At 38.0% G+C, this 22,543-nt stretch overlaps 3 protein-coding genes and 1 pseudogene across 3 annotated transcripts; all 4 read right to left on the reverse strand.

Moving 5' to 3' along the window:
• Nucleotides 1–7,959: 7,959 nt before the first annotated feature.
• On the reverse strand, nucleotides 7,960–12,691 carry LOC136283482 (uncharacterized; annotated as a pseudogene).
• On the reverse strand, nucleotides 9,118–11,895 carry LOC131793833 (uncharacterized). The gene is made up of 2 exons (XM_059111322.2): nucleotides 11,009–11,895; nucleotides 9,118–9,406 (listed from the first exon to the last, which is right to left on the reverse strand). The coding sequence occupies exons 1-2, from the start codon at nucleotides 11,715–11,717 to the stop codon at nucleotides 9,258–9,260; spliced, it is 858 nt and encodes a 285-aa protein (XP_058967305.2). The 5' UTR covers nucleotides 11,718–11,895; the 3' UTR covers nucleotides 9,118–9,257.
• A 299-nt stretch (nucleotides 12,692–12,990) lies between the features above and the next one.
• LOC131793834 (uncharacterized) lies at nucleotides 12,991–14,986 on the reverse strand. Its single transcript, XM_059111323.2, has 2 exons — nucleotides 14,112–14,986; nucleotides 12,991–13,463 (listed from the first exon to the last, which is right to left on the reverse strand). Exons 1-2 carry the CDS (start codon nucleotides 14,818–14,820, stop codon nucleotides 13,315–13,317), a joined length of 858 nt encoding a protein of 285 aa, XP_058967306.2. The 5' UTR covers nucleotides 14,821–14,986; the 3' UTR covers nucleotides 12,991–13,314.
• Nucleotides 14,987–17,765: 2,779 nt separating this feature from the next.
• On the reverse strand, nucleotides 17,766–18,632 carry LOC136283483 (uncharacterized). Its single transcript, XM_066172435.1, has 2 exons — nucleotides 18,370–18,632; nucleotides 17,766–18,222 (listed from the first exon to the last, which is right to left on the reverse strand). The coding sequence occupies exons 1-2, from the start codon at nucleotides 18,630–18,632 to the stop codon at nucleotides 17,766–17,768; spliced, it is 720 nt and encodes a 239-aa protein (XP_066028532.1).
• Between the last annotated feature and the right edge of the window lie 3,911 nt (nucleotides 18,633–22,543).

Consider the following 22,543-nt stretch of genomic DNA (forward strand, 5'->3'; position numbering starts at 1 on the left):
GTCTTCTCTTACTTGAAGTAGACAAACATCAGTTTATAGTTACTTCCCACCTTCACAAACTGAAAAAATAGTCTTTTCCTCTGTAATACTAAATCGCTGACTCTAAACATTTTACCCAACGTTTCCAACAAAAAAAGTTTTAAACTCTCCAAAAGCACCCGAGTTATTTAGAAAAACGTAATTTCAAGTAAAAGTTAATAAATCAGGAAGGTATCATAATCTCGTACCTGAGCGAGTCCCCTGGGGAAATTTTCGCGGCAACCACTCGTCTTGGGACTCGTTATTCACGAAGAAAGAGCACCATTCTGTCAAGAAAAGAAAAAAAATCTTGGTGAAAGCGACTGGTAATGGCGGAGCTCCAATCTGGCGTCCAGATTTCGAACAAGGAAGTCGCATCAAAACAAAATTTGTCATACATTAAACGAGGTTCCCTTTTGCTCATGCAGTACTAGCCTTGTTACATAAATAATAGATAGATTTAGCCAAGCCTAAAAGTGGAGCTCTTGTTAATGTATTTTCCAGCCCCTCATTATTCTGAATAAAAACTGTAATAAAACTCTTCAACACTGGCTGTAGAACAGTTTCTTCAAGGGGATTTAAGGACCAGTCCGAGGGGTAGGGAGGGGGGGGGGGAAGAATTGACGAGGTCTGAAACCTGGGGACGATGTTCTCACAACTGGCAAAGCGATCAACACGCATGCTAGTCAGCGTTATCTTAAAACCGCTTAGGACCTTCGTTGTTTATCCTGATGTTTTGGAAAATTTGCGGCAGATACACCATGTTAGAAATGCCATGTTCATAATAAGCTAACAGGATTGAGGAGGGTGTGTATGGGAATAGGCTTTCTTGTCTGTTTCATTAATTTGCTAATCGCTCATGTTGGCAATGTTTTGATAAGGTTGGGCTGTCAGGGCAAAGGAACTGAAGATTTTAGTAGGCAGCGACTTTTTTCCAGCCTGGAAACTATCGTCGTGAAAGCCATACTTGTGACTGATAACTCATTCTCATTCTGATAAACTAGTTTTAAGAAGGATACAATATTTTAATACATAAATTTGATGCACAGGCTGTGCACAAAACTCAAATTTGACCATACTTTTATAGCCAATACCAATCCCTATGCATAATAAAAATTTAGTAGGATCAGAGGAAAAAATAATTTGCCCTACATCTGCAAGATTTCATGTAATTATTTTAATTACATGAATATTAACTGATACTAGGAGATCTAAGAATAATCAAAATAAAATTTGGTTGAAAAATTAGAATTCAGCATAGGTTGGATAATCAAGATTCTTAGAAAAAGAAATGTTTACTAATGAAAAAGCTAAGCATACTTTTTTACAACACCTGCCTGAACCTGTACCGCACGTAGTTAAGTCATAATCCCGGTTTCATACGTTGAACACACAAGCACATGCAGATTTCCTAGAAACCTGTAGTTCAAGCCTGTGATGACTTCGAAATTTTGACGTACACCTCAAAAGGAGAACAAATAAATTTCAAGTTTTTCTTTATTTATATAGCTTTGCATGAAGCGACCTATATAACAACAATTATTTTATAAAAATCCATTTTTTGATTCTATTTTATGTGGAAAACCAGTCGACAGGTATACCACAGTTTATATACTATCAATGATCTAGTAATACCACTTATGAAATTCGAAACTTAAAGACATGTCAAGAGCACTGAAGTACATTGCAAAAATCATCCTATTAAGTATCCTAAATGTAAGAAATTTACTAACCTTTCCTTTTTTAGTGCAATGCCAGTTAATACCACTTTTGTCAGAATACTTATTTGTGTAGCTGTACCCACGGCTGTCTACAAGGATGTCACCTACCCTTTTAGAGGCATCTTGAACCACTTCAAAGGATAGGGGCTCGAATGTTGGCTGACAGCCCTCAGGTGATGGATCTTCAAAGGTTGCCTATGAAAAAGATAGAATGGATAGAATTAGGATATAATTACATTATATAAGAACATATTTAATTAAGTTATCACTTGTTAAAATAACATAATTACAATAAGTTATTCAGCCCTCATATAACAATATATATGGTGTATTTAATCACTAATATCCCTCAATGCCATATTGCTTAAAAATGTATGGAGTTGTACTAGATTCACCCACCCACAGATCTTATGCTGTCTTCCATGCTGACATCCATTGGCTCCTCTGGTGTTTCTGTGACAAAGAAAATCAGAAATTTAATTAAAGAGACCAGTAAACTACTAATATTGCAAAAAGGAAAAAAAAAGTAAAACATAGATCAGGATATTATGAGAGGGAAATGTGTCAGTGTTATGTAAACTGCCACTATAATACACTTACCATTGAAATCAACTGGAGCTGCAGGAGGAAAAGCAGAATTTTCTGTGACTGGAACTGTTGAACCTGTGCATTAAAACAAAATGCAAACTAAATCAACAACAGTGAAGGTAATAGACGCTTAACAACAAGCCTAATATTCCCATTTCTTTCGCGCGAAGTAATTAAACTGCAAGTCTTTATTTTTGTCACTATTTAATAAAATATATCACGTTACAACGTCATTTAAAACAATGTTATAACTTTGACGAAAAGACTTGATATTGGACGAATGGACCTTAGACGAAAAGACTCTTGGACGAAAAGAACGGATACCGAGCAGATAATGTCCTGAACTCACAGAGTACGACAAGGGACGGTAAGAAAATTCATGAACTAAAAGGAGAAACAGTTGCTACCGAGAAGGCCGTCAGTAGGAATACGGCAGCGAGTAAAAGTACTGCTAAAAATACGGTGACTCGCTCGAGTGTGATGTCCACTGGGCAATCCTCTCATGTTTTGCAAGGTTTGAAGGAACTGAAAGACCTTCAACAACAGTCGCCATCTTCTATGAATGACATGATTTCAACTATGAAATCTGCAATGGAAACTTTCACTTAGAATAAAACTTCTCGTAAGAGGAAAAGAGACGAAATGAGTGATTCGGACCAGTAAAGCGACGAGGAATCCATAACTGAAACGGTAGAAAAACCGCTCGATATTTCTAGCGAAGTTAAGAAACTTCTGAAGCCGAGCGACCCTTCAAGAAAGCGCTCACAAGTTGATGATGACGAGTGTCTTAGAGAACTCTCCAAGCTTTATGAATCGGAAGGAACGGTGAGTGAACCGGTGAATGCTCCATTAGCTTTGCTTGTTGACAAGATGGTAAAAACCAGTCTCTCTGAGGACAAAACAAAAGAAAAGCACGAAAAGTATAACAGACCAGAAAACTGTGAAAATTTGATAAACACAAGAGTGAATCCAGAAATCTGGAGTAACATTAGAAGTCAAGTCAAGTCTTCTAAAGACTATGATCCCTAATATCAAAATATTTGATAAATTGCTGGAGTTGTTAACGTCCCTGTTACATGTCCAAAACTGAATATTTAATGCATTGCAATCACTAAATATGTACAGGGTGTGCAAAAGTGTAAAGTATACAGAGGTCCGTGCAATAATATGATAATACATGTTGGTGCAACGAAGCATGTGATACATAGTTGTGTGACAGAGTTAAAATCAAACTCCAAAGCAGTGTCTAAAGGGGATGTCCCAGAGTTTCTTCAGCTCTCATCAGATTCTCTTTTGGGACACTCTATAATTGAGGTCAATATAAAGCATCATGAGCTTATACAACCTGACTTAAATGATCAGTTCAAGCAACTTTGCAGTGCTCAAACTCCTGTGACTAAAATGCTACTTGGAGATGATTTACCCAAGTCAGTGACGGAAATTGCTGAAACAAAGAAAGCGGGTGTCAAAGTTTCATCCAAGCAGTCAGGACATTACGACAAGCAGCAAAGGAGACCAAATTTCTCTTATTGCCAGCACCACCAGAATCAGAAGCCTTTTTAATGGAAAACTTACAGGCTGGGGAAGAGATCTTCTCTAGACCCCAAAAGGAAGGGGAGACGCGAACAACAATAATAACTGCTGCTAAACCTCAAGACCACCTAAGTTTGCAGGTGAGTCTTAATAATTGTAATGATCATACCAATGCATAAAGCATATCATTTGTTGTTGGTATATTAAAACATTTTCAACCTGCATGACAAACTATAACCTCTGACTATTTCATACTTAGTTTCATAACATACCTAATAAATTTGTCTAATCAAATTCAATTGCGCGAGCGTGCTTCGTATTCCTATTGTGCACGGACACGACGTCAGCAGACAAATCCCTCGAGAAAAAAATTTTCCATCGGGTTGAAAATGTTACAAAACAATTGATTCATACGTCAGCTGTGCGCCTACGCCTCGAGCAACTCTAGCTTCTTGAGTGCTTTCCAAACTTCCCACGTGCTTCATATCTCGATGAACGCACGCTGACGTTTGAACCAATTGTTAATCATAACATAGCTAGTAAATTTTTCTAATCAATTTTAATTCCTATTGTGACGCTCATGACAAAAAAAAAAACACTAAAATATGGCATATCTATTCACTGAGATTTTTATCATCGGCTGTCACACAGAAATATAAAATAGGGTTTGTGAAAAAGACCAGGTCAATGAAATTAAAGATTCAGGAGAAGTAAATGACATTAACTAGTATAATGACGTTATCACCTGAATTCAATCTGGAAAGAGAACTCTGCAACACTTCTGTTTTATCTGCAACACTTCTGTTCTCACACCTGTAAAGGAATGGATAAATGTTGCATAAAAAGAAACCTCCTACAATAAAATGAAACAGAAGCACATTACCTATATCTGTATGCTTCTGAATACAGCTATAATATATATTTTTTAAGCAGTTATCTACATATGTAAACCAGGTGCAATATACGGACATAAAAGCAATTTTATTCTCACCTTCCTCGTTGAGGGGTGCCTTGTGTATCAAATATATCAGTACCTCCAGAGTCACAAGCCGGGCTTTGGGGGCAACAAAATAATAAAATAATCAACGGGCCAATTTATCGAGAGTCAATTAAGTATAGTTTCCTAAAATCGTATGGAAAGTTTAAAATGTGCTTCCCTTGTGCTACGAATACGGATTTAACGTTCTTAATTACTGGTAAAATTCCGAGGGTGTGACTCAATTAATTCAAAGGAAAATATCAAAGCAGGTTACAGAAATGGTTCACGAATTGTAAACTAATAATGTGTTCACAAAACTACCCGAAATTATGATGCCGATAAGAATTTACCGTTCAAAATCACTAATGAAATTCCGAGAATGAACCTCAATGAATTCAACAGAAAATATTCGAGAAGGTCCGTGTGTCATTGATCCATTCAAGGTTCGTTTAAATCAAAAGTTGAAAATCGATGTCAATTTTTTTTTTTTTTAATTTTTTATCAGAAAAAATACGAAAGAGCGCGAAACCTTCACTTCCTTCGCAGACTCCAGGCAGGCCATTGGAGGGGGTGGTATCAGAAATTTACCCCCTCCCTCTCCTTCACCTTCATTCCAACCATGTTTTACAGTATGGCGTCTGAAATGTCGATATGGCTACATCACTCCAATACGAAGTCTAAGATATTTTTAACTTCTTAGCGTCCAAAGTCTGGCTGCTCGCTGTAATGGACAGAATTGAGGAAGACGCTCTAAAACGTCATGAAAGACCGCGGAGACAGTTAAACTCTCACTTCCTTCCCAAACCCCTTAAGCAAGGAGACGGACCTGGCCATGGGGGGGGCAAAAAACACCATGCGAATGGACCCCTCCCCCTCCCTCTTGGGTAGTTCTGTCAACGATTTTGAATGTTTTGACCGAAAAACAAAAATTGAAAATTGATTGCAATTTTCAATTTTCAATTTTTAGACTTCGTCGAAAACAGAAAAACTAAGCCATGTCACAGACTGCAGCATCGTCGGAAAAGCAAAATTGCCGCTCAGTTTCATTTTTCTCTTTATTGTTGACAGGATTAAAGTAAAAATATAAGTTATGTTTCAATACTCTATCAAAAGGAAAAAAAAGTCAAATATTTTCGAGTTGGCACTTTCGTATTTTTTATGATAAAAAATAACGAAAATCAAAAATTGACATCCATTTTCAATTTTTGATTTTAAACGAAAATTGAATGGACGAATGACACACGGACCTCTATCACTTCGTTCTTAGCGTAAAACAACAAATCTTCGACAAAGTGCTATTTATCTAAATGAATAATGTAAACCTTGCGATAGCTAACTGAAGAGAGAATGATAGAAACTTGTACACGCTATCATTTGAAAACTTTCAAGGCAAAAATAATCCGTGAAATAACTTCTTTCCCCTTAACACCATGAGTGTATTAAACATTCCAAAAGATAGGAAAAGAAATAACTTGAATAATACGAACACTTTGAAATGTTATTTTAGCGATGAACCGGCGCGAGGGTTTTAAAGCGATGAATGCAAAAGTCATTGTTTTACTGAAACGTGATTTGAATTATAAATTGAAGCTAGCTTCAAACGAAGATTCGGAAAAAAGGTTTGAATTTTTTTGGGCCTTAGCGAAGGAGAAAACCCAGATAAGACACGACTTACCTCCTCTTCTTTCTCGAATCCTTTGTGTTCCGCTTCTCTTTGTTGACGACCTCTTTTCAGTCTGTTTTCTGGAGCTCTTCTTATTTCCTTCTCACGTTGCTCTTTGCTAGAAACTCGCCTTTTTACTTATACCTTCTCTTTGTTCTCTTTCGCGTTCCTCCTGCCGTATTCCGCTTATTTCAGCGTCCTTTCTAACTTTCTTGCGCGTTTTTCTCGACTCGCTTTACGCCTTTTACTTCTTGTTTTCTTTGATCGCTCTGTATCTTTCTTTCCAGCCCATTTTCACTGAAAACCCTTTCTCCACCAACTTGAATTATAACAATTTCCTCCAGTTGACAAAGCTTTAGCTCTGTCGGCATTGTTGCTCTGCGAGTTAATTAAAAATTGCAAAATACTGAGAATTACTGTTCAACTACAACGTCACCAGTTTGATTTCCCGCTCAAAACGCGTGTTGCAATTTATTTGCTTACGCCGCTTCATATCTACTAGCCCACGTGAAGCCCTCGTGTAATGCCTAACTGTGTGCCCGCTGTACGCTGCACTAAAGCTCGGCACTGGAGTATGCGTACTTCATGGTCATCTGTTGGTGTCCCCTGGCCCACACTAACTGGGTATCCTACTTACGCACGTAATCGCGCCTGCGCATAATCTTCTCCTTGGCCCTCCCATTACGTAATGGCTAAGGTAGTATCCGCAATGCAGTTGGCTGCGCATACTAAAAGTAGCACCTTGTACGGTCGGTCTTACGGTCGTAAGTCCAAATTTTTTCGGCTTGATGGATTATTACTATTTCGTATAATTATAGGGCTATTTTGCCCGCGCTGCGAGCTCCGCTATTAGCATTCGCCTCAAATCGTAATTTTGAAAGCTGTTAGTCGATTCTTTGTCTTACTTCTTGGCGGTTTTTCCATTTTTGCCGTGGGGTTTTTCTTCGCCTTAAGCAACTTTACTCATTATTGTGTCGTCCTCCTCAACACTCTAAGTAGTGATCGAAATGAAAAAACGAGTCTACCGTGGGTACCTTTCCCGGGAAATGTTGACGAACCTTTGTGGGCTAAAATCTCGCATTTGATTTTGGGAGGACTACATCCACTTCGAGTGGATTTATAGGGTATTCAGATTTGACTGACTTTTGTCAAATTTCGTTGAAAGATTCCAGGAATAATGACAAAAGAAAGTGTGTCGGGAAATTTTGATATTTAAAATATTTGTCCTGTGGAGTCCATTTACGCAACACACCTCGCATATTTTTAGCTACAGGGTAATTTAGTGTCATCAACTGAGTTGATGACGTAAATTGGCCACCGTACAGAGTTTAAAGGATGACGTTTCGAGCGTTAACCCTTCGTCAGAGCGATTGGAGGAATTTTGGGTTGTGTGTGTGTTGAAGAAAATGGAGTTTCGCTATTGGTAGGATTATGGTGAGGAGAAAAAGAGGAATAAATTAGTTAAATGAAAAGCGCTCGTTGATACCGTGGGGATTGAGAGTGCCGATTTGGAAGATAAATTTTTGTTCTAAAGTCTTGCGGCTTTCCGAACTGCCTAGATGTAAGGAAAGGCAGCAAACTGCCATATACTGCTTAGAGTGATTAGGGAGATAAAACTGTTTAGCGGCTGGTTTGGATGCGTCCTTGTCATTTTTTTCTACGTCGCGAAGGTGTTCCCGGAAACGGTCAAGTAGTCGTCTTCCTGTTTCACCAATGTGTAACTTTTTTTCTTGACGCGTGATGGATGCGAAGATGAATACAACAAGTAAGTATGTGAATCTTTAGGTTTGTAGTAAACACTAGTGCATAGACCGTTGCCTTAAATTGAAATTTTTGATGTCTAGAAAAGCCGAAGAAGAGTCGGAAATTTCCCAAGTATATTTAACAGCCGGGTGAAAGAAATCGACGGCGGTAATAAATTGGGTGAGCTCATCTCTGGTAAAGTGGATGGCGCCGATGAAGTCGTCAATTCAGCGGCCCAAAGAGTTCAGCTTCGGAGCCGTGGTATTGACTAAAAAAATTAGTGTTCGATAAAACCTACGAAAACATTGGCGTAGCTGGGTCCCATTTCGGTACCCATGGCTACGCCATTAGTCAGTTTGTAGTCGTTGCCATCGAATGAAAAGCAATTGGGTGTAAGTACTAGTTCGGCTAGACGGAGAAGTGCTTTAGAGCTAGCTTCCTTAACAGTGCGTTGATCGAAAAAAATCATTTTTTGAGAATTACATCTCTTTATACTGTCATTAGGAATGAAAGTATGAAGAGATATAATATCCATGGCAAAAATAACTTTGTTTTGGTCAAGGAAATTAAAGTTACGAAAAATTTTCAAGTGCGTGTTGGCTGTCCTTAATGTAAGATGGTAAAGTTTTGACGTAGGTGCCATAATTTTGTATAGTGCGATATCTAGACAAACAATCAGAATATCGAAAAAGCCTGACACACATTGTTGATTGATGCCCTGTGAATAAGACTGTACAGCCATTTAATGGCTTGAGCGGCGGCATCCGATACCAGAAGAACCCTCGGTCGTTTCACGCCTTACCGGCTCCTGACACTTCTTAAAACGAAAACTTATTTAAATTATATTTTTATCTAAGTCAACTAAATGCAGATTGATTGAAAAAACTATAGGATTTATCTGTGAATCTATTCAACAAAATCCATTAAACCTCAAACGACCACGAAGAACAACCTAAGCTGTCTTCGCAAAAAAGAAACTGAAGATGAAATTAAACAAGTCGCGAGGAGATATTCAGGTTAACACTTTGTAATCGCCCTTTGTTCTAAATTTGGTGAACCACCCTTTTCTCTGGCCATGAGGACACAAATCTCTGTAGAACTTCAGTCCAGTTACTTGAATAAAGCCGACGAGAATCTGAGACTCCTCATCCAAAAGGAAGCCTGCAATGAGGGATAAAGCAGCAAGTAAATATATTTCGGAATGCATGACTGCATGCATCTTTTGCAGCTATTGCTCCGTTGCAAAAGGGAGAAGGATTACAGTTGGCTTGCATTTTGGTAGTGCTGCATGCCAGATATCCTACGGAAGCCGAAAAGGGACAATCCATAAATATTTTGCAAATCCGAAAAAATATTAAGAATCGATATCTTTAAGACAAATTGCTTTCGAAAAGTTTGTCAAGTCAAGAAAACAATTTCAAATCGTGGTTCAATTCATAGATCCATAAATAACTTTCATGAAAATCGAAAATAGTTTACAATCCAAGAATCTTTCCCAAATCCAGAAAACTTTCGCAAATCGATAAAAATATTTTGTCTCGTGACACTTGCGCCAGTAGTCGGCACTCTGTCACAATGCAGCACGTTGTCTCGCACTAGGTTGCACTAGGTCGACTTGGAGTCACTACGCGAACGGACTAAACTGTACCAAGTGTATTGCGATGTTCTGCCACAAATGTGGAAAAGAATTTGTGAACAATGAGCTATCTGCCGTCGATGTGGAACATTAAAGAGACCCAAACAGAAAAATGATTCAGAAGCAAGATCAAGCTCTCGTAAAATCCGCATGACCATGTCCCGAGGAACAGCAATGTAGTAGCTTGTTCTTTAGCTTGTTCCACATCGCACAATTGTCAGATTTTTCTTACACGTTCAACGCGGACCCATATTAACTGTCACGTTTATTTAAACTTCTGTCATGCGATGTTTTGTTTGTGCAGTGGTGACCTTTGATCTGAGCGACTAACATTTGAAACTAATTAATGTATATTCACATGGTCTGTGTAGGTTTCGACATTGAAAAGGGATGTTCGTCGCGATTGACACTAGCTTAGGTTGTAAATAGGCACGAATTTCGATTAAACGACTCGAAGTCTTTTAAAACGATATCCAGGAAGTGATGAAGGGCCTCCGATTTCACGTTTAATTACCTCCCGAACTTCGTACTCTGAATGGACTTCATTTCTCCTTCTCAACCCATACTCACGCAATCTTCTCTTTAGAGTCCTCAAGTTCCTACAAATATCATAGTATTTTTCTAAAAACTTAACAATAGTACCATAACGAAATCCTCTTTCAAAGTGATGTTCAATGGCAGATCTCTCCTAGGACGAACTGTGCAACACATTTTTCTGTTCGGGTCTCTTAAATCAGGTTCCACATCGACTGCAGAATAGCTCATTGCTCACACATTCTTTTCCGCTTCGATATCTCTTAGCTAGCTATTTCTTAGGAAAATTGACCGTAAAATAAAAAAGTTTCTTGACGTCATTCGACTGAAAAATTTCGCAGAAATCCGTCCCGTTTTACGACTTCGTAGCGTGTCAACTCCATGCTTTTACGATCAGAGTGAATCATTCTATGTGACAGGGTCATACTCGGTGTTCAGAAGCTTTTTTCTGCACGGCGCCAAGCAATGTTTAAACCTAATCAGATACATATAAGCTTCTTTTCTAACATATTATGCACTTGGAAGTAAACTAAGGGGGCTTCCATCTGAATTCTTTAAAGCTTTTTAAGGCAGGTTGACAAGAATGGACTTACCATTCGACCTTCCATCAAGGACCAAACACACGTGGCATCCATCGGTATCATCTTTCGATTTAATGTTGGTAAGGTTGTTCTGTTCTGCAAAGTTGATCATCGCTTCTAGGGCTTCAAACTTAGACTCACAACTGCTTGGTTCCTTCGACTTCTCGACTGCAAATCCGACCCTTGGTTCCGACGGATGGAGGAGAAAGTTGAGCGGCAAAGGAGGACATGAGCTATCGGACTCACCAGTTGGACTTCTCCGATACTCTCGAATGGCTTCGACCTCTTCCAAGTAATATGTTCGGAAGGGATATCCGCGAACGTTCATTGGATAGTCATTAGGATTTTTGCTCGCTTTCCATTGCCTCGTGACGTAGTCAGACGAGGGCCAGCCGGGAATTCTTTGCTTGTTTTCTTCAAAAATAGCGAGATAATCTTCTACGTCTACACAAATGTGTGCATGGAACTTGTCCTTAGTTGTCAACCACGACCCAAAGTGGATTGACAAAATAGCCGAGTTTTGAAGCTTATATCCAGAGACTATCGACAATGCTGATTTGACTACCTTCGGCCTGGCCTTTTGATCCAACTCAAAGTATGTGCTTATAAACTCATTGCGGGGCAAAATGATAAAATGAGCTCTGGGACTGTAGTAATCGAACACTACCTTGAACGTATCGCATTTTTCGTTTGCAGGAATCAAATCAAACTCCTCGGCCATCTTCAGTTAGTTATGTTGATCTTCTCGCAGATGCTTCTTTTCTTTAGATACAGACACCTTTTGGCAGCAATTGCGTCAAAGAAATCAGAAAGACTACATAAAACACTCGATGATTTTTTAGTATCGAAATTTCTGAGGCAGTCTTAAGATTCTCGTTCCGCGTCATGGCCAAGTTTGATCCTACGAAATCAACCAATCAGGGAATTCTTTTTCCCCAGTAGTCAAGGAAACCTTAGGACGTCATAATCCCTAAGTGGGCTGACCTTTTCCCCGAAAAGTCCTTTCTGGGAATTATCGAGTTGATGTTAAGTCTCCTCTTTAGCTGCAAGGGAAACGTATTGTATTACAAGCTTTGGATGCAAATCGTAATCAATTTCTCAGAAACGTCCTGACCCGAAACTAATATTGCTTGTGAGCTTATGCAGACTTAACGGAAAAAATGAATTTAAACGATTTAAATTAGTTTTCCTACAATCCTAATGAAAAACAATTGAGTGTAAGTACTAGTTCGGCTAGACGGAGTAGTGTTTCAGAGCAAGGTTCCTTAACAGTGCAATGATCGAAAAAATGTTTGAGGGCCCAGAGACCTTCGTCATTGGGAATGACAGCATTAAGAGATGTAATATCCATAGTGAAAACAAATTTGTTTTGGCCAAGGAAATTAAAGTCACGAAAAATTTCAAGTGCGTATTGGATTTCCTTAATGTAAGATGGTAAAGTTTTGACGATGGGTACCATAATTTTGTTTTGTCTGATATCTAGACAGCCATTTAGATTATCGAAAAAGCCTGACACACCGCTATCTTTGTTGATTGATGCCCTGTGATTAAGACTGTGCAGCCATTTAATGACTTGAGCGGCGGCATCCGATACCCGATAAATTCAATAGAAGAACCCTCGGTCGTTTCACCCCATACCGGCTCCTGACATTTCTTAAAAGGAAAACTTGTTTAGACTATATTTTTATCTAAATTTGCATTTATTAAGCTTTCTTCTGGTGTATAGTTTGCTAGGATTTTAGCGGAACTAGCACGAGTAGGAGTTTTATCCCAAAGGACACCAGCGAAGGAGGAAAGTAACCTCAAAAAGCTTCTATGAAGAAAACAAAACCCTCGGTTAGCAAAACAGCTTTAAAACATGTTTAAACTTTAGTATGAATTGGGAATAATTTTCTCGGTTTCTGGTTAATATTGTAATTTTGAATCTTTCGAGTACAAGAAACCAGGAAGATGTTGTTTAAATGGCACTAATAATGAAAATTCATTGACTTCAATTCATTGCGCAATTATCAATGTAAAATTTTCAATTGTACTCTACAATGTTAGAAATTTCAACTATACCCAGATATTAGAGCTAAAAATTAAAAAAGAAATTGACTTAGAAATATAGAAACCAAAAAGACATACATTTAAATTTAAAAGCTTTTGCGAATACTGAACTAAGTCAACTAAATGCAGATTTATTGAAAAAACTATAGGATTTATCTGTGAATATATTCAACGAAATTCATTATACCTCGAACGATCATGAAGAACAACATAAGCTGTCTTCGCAAAAAGAAACGAAAGATGAAAGTAAACAGGTCGCGAGGAGATATTCAGGTAGATACTCTATAATCGCCCTTCGCACTAAAGTTGGCGAACCACTGATCCTTCTTGTCATCAGGACACAAATCTCTGTAGAACTTCAGTCCAGATACTTGAATGAAGCCAACGAGAATCTGAGACTCCTCGTCAAAAAGGAAGCCTGGAATGAGGGATAAGCAGCAAGTAAATATATTTCGGAATGTATGACTGCATGTATCCTTTGCAGCTATTGCTCCGTTACAAAAGGGAGAAGGATAGCAGTTGGCTTGCATTTCGATAGTGCTGTATACCAGATATCTCTTAGTTAACTATTTCTTAATAAAACTGACCGTAAAATAAAGGAGTTTCTTGTCGTAATTCGACTGAACATTTTTGCCAACATCCGACCCGTTTTACGAATTTGTAGCTTGTCAACTTTATGAAGCCTTTATGAGCAGAGTGAACCTATTCAACTAAATCTTTAATACTTCAAACGGCTGTGAGGAACAATACAGGCTGTCTACGCAAATTGGGACGAAATATGAAACTAACCTAGTATAGTAAGGAAGATATTCAGGTTAACACCTTATAATCTTGCTAAATTTGGCAAACCACTCTTCCCTCTGGCCACTCGATAATTATTTTTGCTTGACTAATTAACAAAATATGTCAATACTGACGTTCCCATAAATATTCAGGGTCATACTCGGTGTTAAGAACCGTTTGTCTGCACGGCGCCAAGCAATGTTTTCTTTTGGAAGTAAACTAAAGGGGCTTCAATCTGAATTCTTCAAAACTTTTTATGGCAGGTTGACAAGAATGGACTTACCATGCGACTTTCTATCAAGGACCAAACACAAGTGGCATCCCTCGTCACCACCTTTCGCATTAATTTTGGTGAGGTTTTGGTCTTTTGCATAGTTGAACATCGTTTCTAGGGCTTCAAACTTAGACTCACAACTTCTTGGTTCCTCCGACTTCTCGACTGCAAATCCGACTCTTGGTTCCGACGGGTGGAAGAGAAAGGCGAACGGCAAATGAGGACATGAGCTATCGGACTCACCAGTTGGACTTCTACGATACTCTCGAATGGCTTTGACCTCTTCCTTGAAATATGTTTTGAAGGGATATCTGCGAACGTTGATCGCATAATCTTCTGGATTTTTGCTTGCTTTCCATTCCTTTGAGATGTACTTACTCAAGGGAAAGTTGAGAATTGTTTGCTCGTTCCTCTCATAAATAGCGAGATAATCGTCTACGTCTACACAAATATGTGCATGGAACTTGTTCTTTGATGTAGACCAGGACCCAAAGTGGAGGGACAAAACAGCCGACTTTTGAAGTTTATGTCCAGAGACTATCGACCAAGCTGATTCGACTATCTTCAGCCTGACCTTTTGGTCCAACTTCACGAATGTTCCAGTGTGCTTATTGCGGGGCAAAATGATGAAATGAGCTCTGGGACTGTAGAGATCGAACACTACCTTGAACGTATCGCTTACTTCTTTTGGAGGAATCAAATCAAACTCCTCTGCCATCTTCAGTCCGTTGAGTTGATCTTCTCTGTTGCAAGCAATTGCGTCAGAGAAATCTGAAAGACTACATAAGACACACTCGATGATTTTATATTATCGAAATTTTTGAGGCGGTCTGAGGATGCTATTTCCGCGTCATGGCCAAATTTGATCCTACTAAATCAACCAATCAGGAATTATTTTTCCCCAGTAGTCAAGGAAACCTTAGGACGTCATAATCCCTGAATGGGCGGACCTTTTCCCCGAAAAGTCTTTTCTAGGAATTAGCGAGTTGATATTAGGTCTCCTCTTAAGCTGGTCTGTCAACAGATGAATAATGGCTGTAAATAGGTGAAAATCATATATGCCATTATTACCACTTGGAAGGTTCATCAAGTTGGGTCCAACGTAACGACTAGCTCCCAGTTGGCTTGTTAGCTCAGTTGGTAGAGCGCTGCACCAGTATCGCAGAGGTCATAGGTTCAAATCCCGTACGGGCCTGACTTTTCAAGCCTCATTTCAACTACTAGTTCAGTAGTGTTCATAGCTGCGAGAATTACTTCTCTATTCGTAGCCAACAGATGATTTTTTTCCATTTCTACTTTTATTTTTACTTCTTTTCATATATCAATTCGATCTCGAGCCCAGGGTTATTTTGGCTCCTTGTCAGCGGTATGGTCGCCAAATAATGGTGGATATTATGTCCTATACTTAACTTGCATGCAGCAATAATTCCCCATACATGACGTACCAAGACAAATAATGACAACCATACCGCTGATATGGAGCCGAAATGACCCTGGGCTCGAGATTGGTAGCAATCATAATCCCTTGCGACGTATGGTAATATAAACTTTGGATGCAAATCGTAATCAATTTCTTAGAAACGTCTTAACCCGGAACTAACATTGATTGTGAGTTTATGTAGACTTAACGGAATAAATCATTTACGATTTAATTTAATTTTCTTACCGTCCTTAAACAACTTCAAACACTTTTTGTTTATTGGTATTGCAAATGATTTCACTTAAGTAAACGAAAGGCTGAAAGCAAATGGTCAGAGCACCGAGTTTCAACCATACGCCGTTTACCGAAAAGGTGACACTTTGAATCTTAGCGTCGGTTACGTGAAACAGGGTCTAATTTTGGCCGCGATTTTTGAAGATCAATGGGCTTTGAAAGTTTCTTACACGTGGGTTGTATTGTGTAATTTGATCTTTTGCGAGTACCCCTGGTAGTTTCTCGAATACTTAATGTTTAGGTGATATTTTCTTCTTGACGAAAGATTGTATAGAGCGCAGTTTGGATGAATAAAGGCTATTTGAAAGTTGTTTCAATAACCGGCCTTTAATGTCGCTACGTTAGCTTTCTAAGCTAGTTCCATGTTTCCCTTCTTGTGGTTTTGCCACGTCCATATTCTAGACACTGTTGTGACTGAAGTCAATTTCTTACAAAGTAAACGTATCTTCAGTTTTGAGGCGTATACTCTCATTCCGACCTTTGTGGAATTTTTAAATTCCAGAGTACCAATCATTGTTTTTAGTAAAAGATCACACCTATCGTCGGCTGAATTGAGATCTGAATAAAGGGGTAAGTTTCTAAAGAAACTGTGGTGCTGCGTCGGTGGGAGAGTATAGCGGGTAATTTAGTGTTAACAACTGAGTTGAAAACGTAAATTAGCCACCGTAAAAGGAAAAAAGCTGACGTTTCGAGCGTTAGCCCTTCGTCAGCGATTAAATTACCTGAATTGAGATCTAACAGACAAAGTTTTGTTCGTTACAAACCGATAATTCATATGAAGTAGTTTTCATTGAGGGTCGCAAAACCAAAACCAAATCTATCACAGCAACAATCAGAAGAAAGATTAACATGAAGACTAAAGAGAAAACAAGCAAACCGCTTGAAGGGCGGGAAACACCAATGACCAGGTCGCGATTGTTTTAATTTAGCATCTGATTGAGAGTGTGGTGCGAGTTTTCAAAAAACCAATCACGAAGAGAACAAAAGTAAAACCAATACAATTCCGAATTACGATCGAAACTCAATTGAAAACAATTAGAAAGCGTTTTAGACGCATAAAGTGTGCTGATAATCAACTGTAATTGAGCAGTATCCACTGAAAGTATGAAAATAATTGTTTTCCTTTGGTTACTCGAATAATTATCACATCGATAGTACTTTCTTTCGTTTAAATTATTTTATCGTTCTAAAACGTCAAGAAATCGCAAGGCGTTCAGTTTAAAGGGCTTTGCCTTGTGCGAGGGAGCTTTTATCCGCGACCAATTAGAATGCACTTATCCCTTTATGGTTTCTTGTGAAGTTGAGCTAATGAATGATATTGCTCTGTTGAGGGAGAATGAGCCTGCATTTGTTTAAAAATATATTTGAATGCATCATTTCTAGTATATTAACTTTTAGGTATATCAACAGTCTTTTTTACGGTGTCACGCGATTAGTTGTTTGTCACTCGAGTATTTTAAGTCTCGTTCTTGAGGACCAATCGGTCATTTTTGCCGCGATTTCAATGGCAACCAGACTTAAGTAACGTAAATCAGTTCTCAAAGAGCCCGCATCTATGACGTAAGAATCAAAAACTAAACAAAGCGGAAGTGCATCACTAACGAAACAATTAGACACGTAACACAGAGAATGAGTATCACTAATATAACAGTCAAACACTAAACAGAGAGCGCGCGTCACCGACGTAACAATCAAACACCAAACAAAGAGAGCGACCATCACGAACGTAATTGTCAAATAGAATGCGCATCACTTACGTAACAGTCAAACATTAAACAGAGAGCGCGCGTCACTAACGAAACAACCAAACACCAAACAAAGACAGCGAGCATCACGAATGTAATTGTCAAACAGAATGTGCATCACTAACGTAACGGTCAAACATTAAACAAAGAGAGCGCGCGTCACCAAAGAACTAATTTAAAAAACTGCATTGCCGATTTAACAATTTAAACACTGAGAAGAGTGATAGGGCATATATTTGCGTAACAATTTAAACACAAATCAAAGAGAGCGCACATCACTAACGAAAATTTGAGATTTGCCTCCGGACCAACATATGACACATCAATGAAAACAGATGTCACCTCCTTTGAAGCGGAAGTCATCTCTTGGTAAGATTCCAATTCTGCGCATATTCGTTTGAACGATGGCATATCATAATTATTATTACTTATCTGGCTGAAAGTTGGGTCACCTGGAAGAGCTGACTCACTCTGAATTCCACCCATCTCAAAAAGAATCTTTCTGACGGTCAAGTAGATGTGAATCATCAGAAACGACTTGACCTGTTCTGGAACGTTATCGAGCACTTCACGAGATATTCCACAGCCTGTCGTTGTGTACCATACTTCGAAGTTCAGCTGTTGAGTCCAGTAGCTCATATTCGGCCCCACGAGCCATCTCCTTTATTCTGCGCATAAAGAGCGTTTTATTTTCATCCTTGTGAATATTCCTCTGAATTTTGCACTGAAGTATTGATTTAGAGTAACAAAGGTCTTAATCTCCTCGTTGAAGCGGCTGACAGCATTCTAGTCAAATAGAACTGCTGGCACTCCCTTCTTTCCTATTCGATTCAGAGTGAGTTCAAGGAGAAAACCTCCAATTCCAAGGGCTGTCTTCGTATCATCATCCCAATATCTTCTGTCTGATCCTGAGACGCTCGTCTGAACTCCATCTGATCGATTTAAGTAAACTTCAGTTGTTGCCTGTCTTTTGTTATCGAACGACACTTGCGCACTGAACTTGCTCAGGTCCGCATTTGGATATCGTGCTTTGAAGTCGTTCCAGGCTTTTGTCTTTCCTTCATCTGCCATTTAATACGTTTCATCTGATCTTAGCCGCGCAAACATTTTTTATTGCTTTTTTAATCAAAATGGTTGTTTTGACAATTATTGCAGATTCAAATGATCACACGGTTCGCTTCAGAAAACCTCTTGGTAAATCAAACTGTATCAGACTTTTGACTTGTTCTCTCTATTATTCATGGTATAATTTGAGGAGAGGAGGAGGAATATCTCTCTTCGATAGACATAACAATGCAAGTGTTGAAATAATTTGCCACCCTCTACCGACGGCGCCAATTGCTGACGGAGCGCCTATTCAGTGAGATCAAAGACAACACCTGCCACAAATTACATGGCCTTTTGCCGTCATGTAATCTTAGTACCGTAGCCTTAAGGAGAAAGCACGCTTTTAACGTACCTTTTTGCAGAACAAATAGACTGAAGAATAGTTATATCATGAACAACGCGGCTATTTCCTAATGGCTTTATCATGTGTAATGCGACTTTCAATATACATATATAGTATTTTTTAGCCTTTTTTTATTATTTAGTTTTTCTATTCTTTTTGTATTTAGTATGAACTAAACATTTGTACAGTCCGTAATCCAGCCTTTTGGCTGCAATGGATTTTAATAAAGCTACCTATCTATCTGGAGGTATTGGTGGTCTTCTCGGCTTCATTTCGGCCGCAGCGACCATCGTAAGCAAAAAACTCACCAAAAAGAATCAAAACGTGAAAAAACCGTATCTCTAGCTGAAGCAGACTCGTCTCAAAGGCTTTGCAAGACGTCTCGATATCAGATACTGAATTCGCTTCGATATTGAATGAAGTTGAGCAATATTATTCATTGAAAGAAGGACAAAGAAAAAATAACTCGCTAATTTTTTTAGAGAAAGTTGATGACGCAACTCTCAGAGAGGAGATAAAAAAAGAGTTTCAGAAGAAATTAAGCTCTCTGCTTACACCCGAAAAGAGTTGAGAATTCAAGTTGAAGGAAAATCAAACGGGTTCTCATTGTTTATACCTAGACATAAATACTAAAGATATGCAAATTCGTTACAAATAAATATTTAACACCTGCGCATCACACTGCCCACTTATTAAATGTTCAAGGTATCAGCTGATTGATTTCAAAAGTTATAAATGGTTTATTTTTTGCCTTTAATTAAACAACTTGGTCGAAAAGTTGGCTAATTTTTTGGTTTTGGTTTTGGTTTTGGTTTTGGTTTTGGTTTTGGTTTTGGTTTTGGTTTTGGTTTTGGTTTTGGTTTTTGTTTTTGTTTTTGTTTTTGTTTTTGTTTTTGTTTTTGTTTTTATTTTTGGTTTTGGTTTTGGTTTTGGTTTTGGTTTTTGTTTTTGTTTTTAGTTTTAGTTTTGGTTTTGGTTTTGGTTTTGGTTTTGGTTTTAGTTTTTGTTTTTGTTTTTGTTTTTGTTTTTGTTTTTGTTTTTGTTTTTAGTTTTGGTTTTGGTTTTGGTTTTGGTTTCGGTTTCGGTTTTGGTTTTGGTTTTGGTTTTTGTTTTGTTTTTGTTTTGGTTCTGGTTTTGGTTTTGGTTTTGTTTTTGTCTTTGTTTTTGTCTTTGTTTTTGTCTTTGTTTTTGTTTTTGTTTTTGTTTTTGTTTTTGTTTTTAGTTTTGGTTTTGGTTTTGGTTTTGGTTTTGGTTTTGGTTTTTAGTTTTTGTTTTGGTTTGGTTTTGGTTTTGGTTTTGGTTTTGGTTTTGGTTTTCACACGAAGAAAGATGCCATCCTCAGAGGAACTTACCATGAGATTTCAAACAGTCTGTAAAAACTCAAGACTCAATCAAAGTCGTTGAATCACACATACGATAGCGAAAATGGTGTCACCTCGACATTAATCACGCAATATCTAACCTCGAGAGTATGGATGTCAGAGAGTTGGATAATTATATGATCGTATTTGAAGAGTACGAGAAAATTTTGAGAATGGAGGGAACCCAAAGCAGATTGGAAATGGAGACAGAAAGAAGTGATGAAACTAGGAATTTCAAAGAAGAATTGAAAAAGAAGCGTCAACAAAGGAGGACAGCGAGTAACCTATATTAAAAGAAGGGGAAAAAAAAGAAACTGAACAGTAATAGTTCGCGTGAGGAAGTATGACATTCTGAATACGATTGATTATGAAGATAAACGAAAATTGGTGAAATTAGCCTCAGCTAAATCTTGTAAAATCAAGAACGTACGATGTGTTATGCGAGAAAATAAATTTTGAAATCACCTCCCGAAAAATTCACGTGGGCTTTTATAAAAACAAAAGCTTACGTGAATTTTTGTTTTAAACAACGTTTTTATCAAAAATAAGCGTGCGCCTGTGAATAATCGGTTAACTTAATGATTGTGACACATTTTTTCCTGAAATTTCTTTCAGTCTTTTTTCAAACTTGCCCTTGCAAGTTTGAAATAACTCAACATGTATCGAAGAAGCTTCTCATAAAAAACAGGTACACCTGTAACACCTCGATGGCGCGACAAGAGAGTCGTTTAAGGGAATCGTTTAAGAGAATAACATTCACACCCACTTCAGAACTCGCAAGCGAGACATTGTGAACCTGTGACAAATTCAAGTTGCCTTGAAATCAAGGTTACTTTCAAAATAATGCACAAAACTGTTTTTTTTTTAATTCAGGATAAAATTAACCTTGATTTCGAGGTTAAAAATTCATGAGTTGCCATGAAATCAAAGTTGTTTTCAAAATGCGCCAGAATCCCCCTTTTATATCTACTCCTTGCATATTTTTAGCCACTCCAACTTTAGATTCCGATGTCTAGACAACCAATCAGAATATCGAAAAAGCCTGACGCACTTTTGTTTATTGATGCCTTGTGAATGAGACTATGCAGCCATTTAATTGCTTGTGCTGCTGCATCCGATACCCGATAAATTCAATTGAAGCCGGAACTCTTGGTCGTTTCACGCCTTACCGGCTCCTGACACCTCCTAAAGAGAAAACTTGCTTAAATTGTATTTTTATCAAAAACTGCATTTATTAAGCTTTCTTCTGATGTATAGTTTGCTAAGATTTTAGAGAAACTAGCGCGCGTACGAGTTTTTTCCCCGAAGGACACCAGCGAAGGTGAGAAGTAACCTTAAGAAGCTTCTATGAAAGAAACGAAACCTTTGGTTAACAACACAGCTTTAAAATATGTTTAAGCTTTAGTATGAAGGTGTAATTTTCTTAGTGTCTGATTAATATTTTAATTTTGAATATTCCAAGTTCAAGAACCAGGAAAATTTTGTTTTAATACCACTAATGATGAAAATCCATTGACTTTTATTCATCGCGCAATTTCAACTATACCTAGATATTAAAGCAAAAAATTAAAAAAACAAATTGACTAAGAAATATAGAAACAAAAAAGACATTCAAAAAATTTAAAAGCTTTTGCGAATACTGCACTAAGTCAACTAAATGCAGATTGATTGAAAAACTATAGGATTTATCTGTGAATCTATTCAACGAAGTCCATTATACCTCAAATGACCATGAAGAACAATCTAAGCTGTCTTCGCAAAAAGATACAAAAGATGAAACTAAACAAGTGGCGAGGAGATATTCAGGTAAATACTTTATAATTTCCCAACGCCCTAAATTTGGCGAACCACTGATCCTTCTTGTCGTTAGGACACAAATCTCTGTAGAACTTCAGTCCAGATACTTGAATGAAGCTAGCAAGAATCTGTGACTCCTCGTCCAAAGGGAAGCCTTCAATGAGGGATAAAGCAGCAAGTAAATATATTTCGGAATGCATGACTGCATGCATCCTTTGCAGTTATTGCTCCTTAAAAAATGGAGACAGAATGCAGTTGGCTTACATTTCGGTAGTGCTGTATGCCAGATATCTCTTAGCTAACTATTTCTTAGGGAAAATTGACCGTAAAATAAAGGAGTTTCTTATCGTCATTCGACTGAATAATTTTGCAAA

Source organism: Pocillopora verrucosa, chromosome 9 (genome assembly GCF_036669915.1).
Source record: "Pocillopora verrucosa isolate sample1 chromosome 9, ASM3666991v2, whole genome shotgun sequence".
NCBI lineage: Eukaryota > Metazoa > Cnidaria > Anthozoa > Scleractinia > Pocilloporidae > Pocillopora > Pocillopora verrucosa.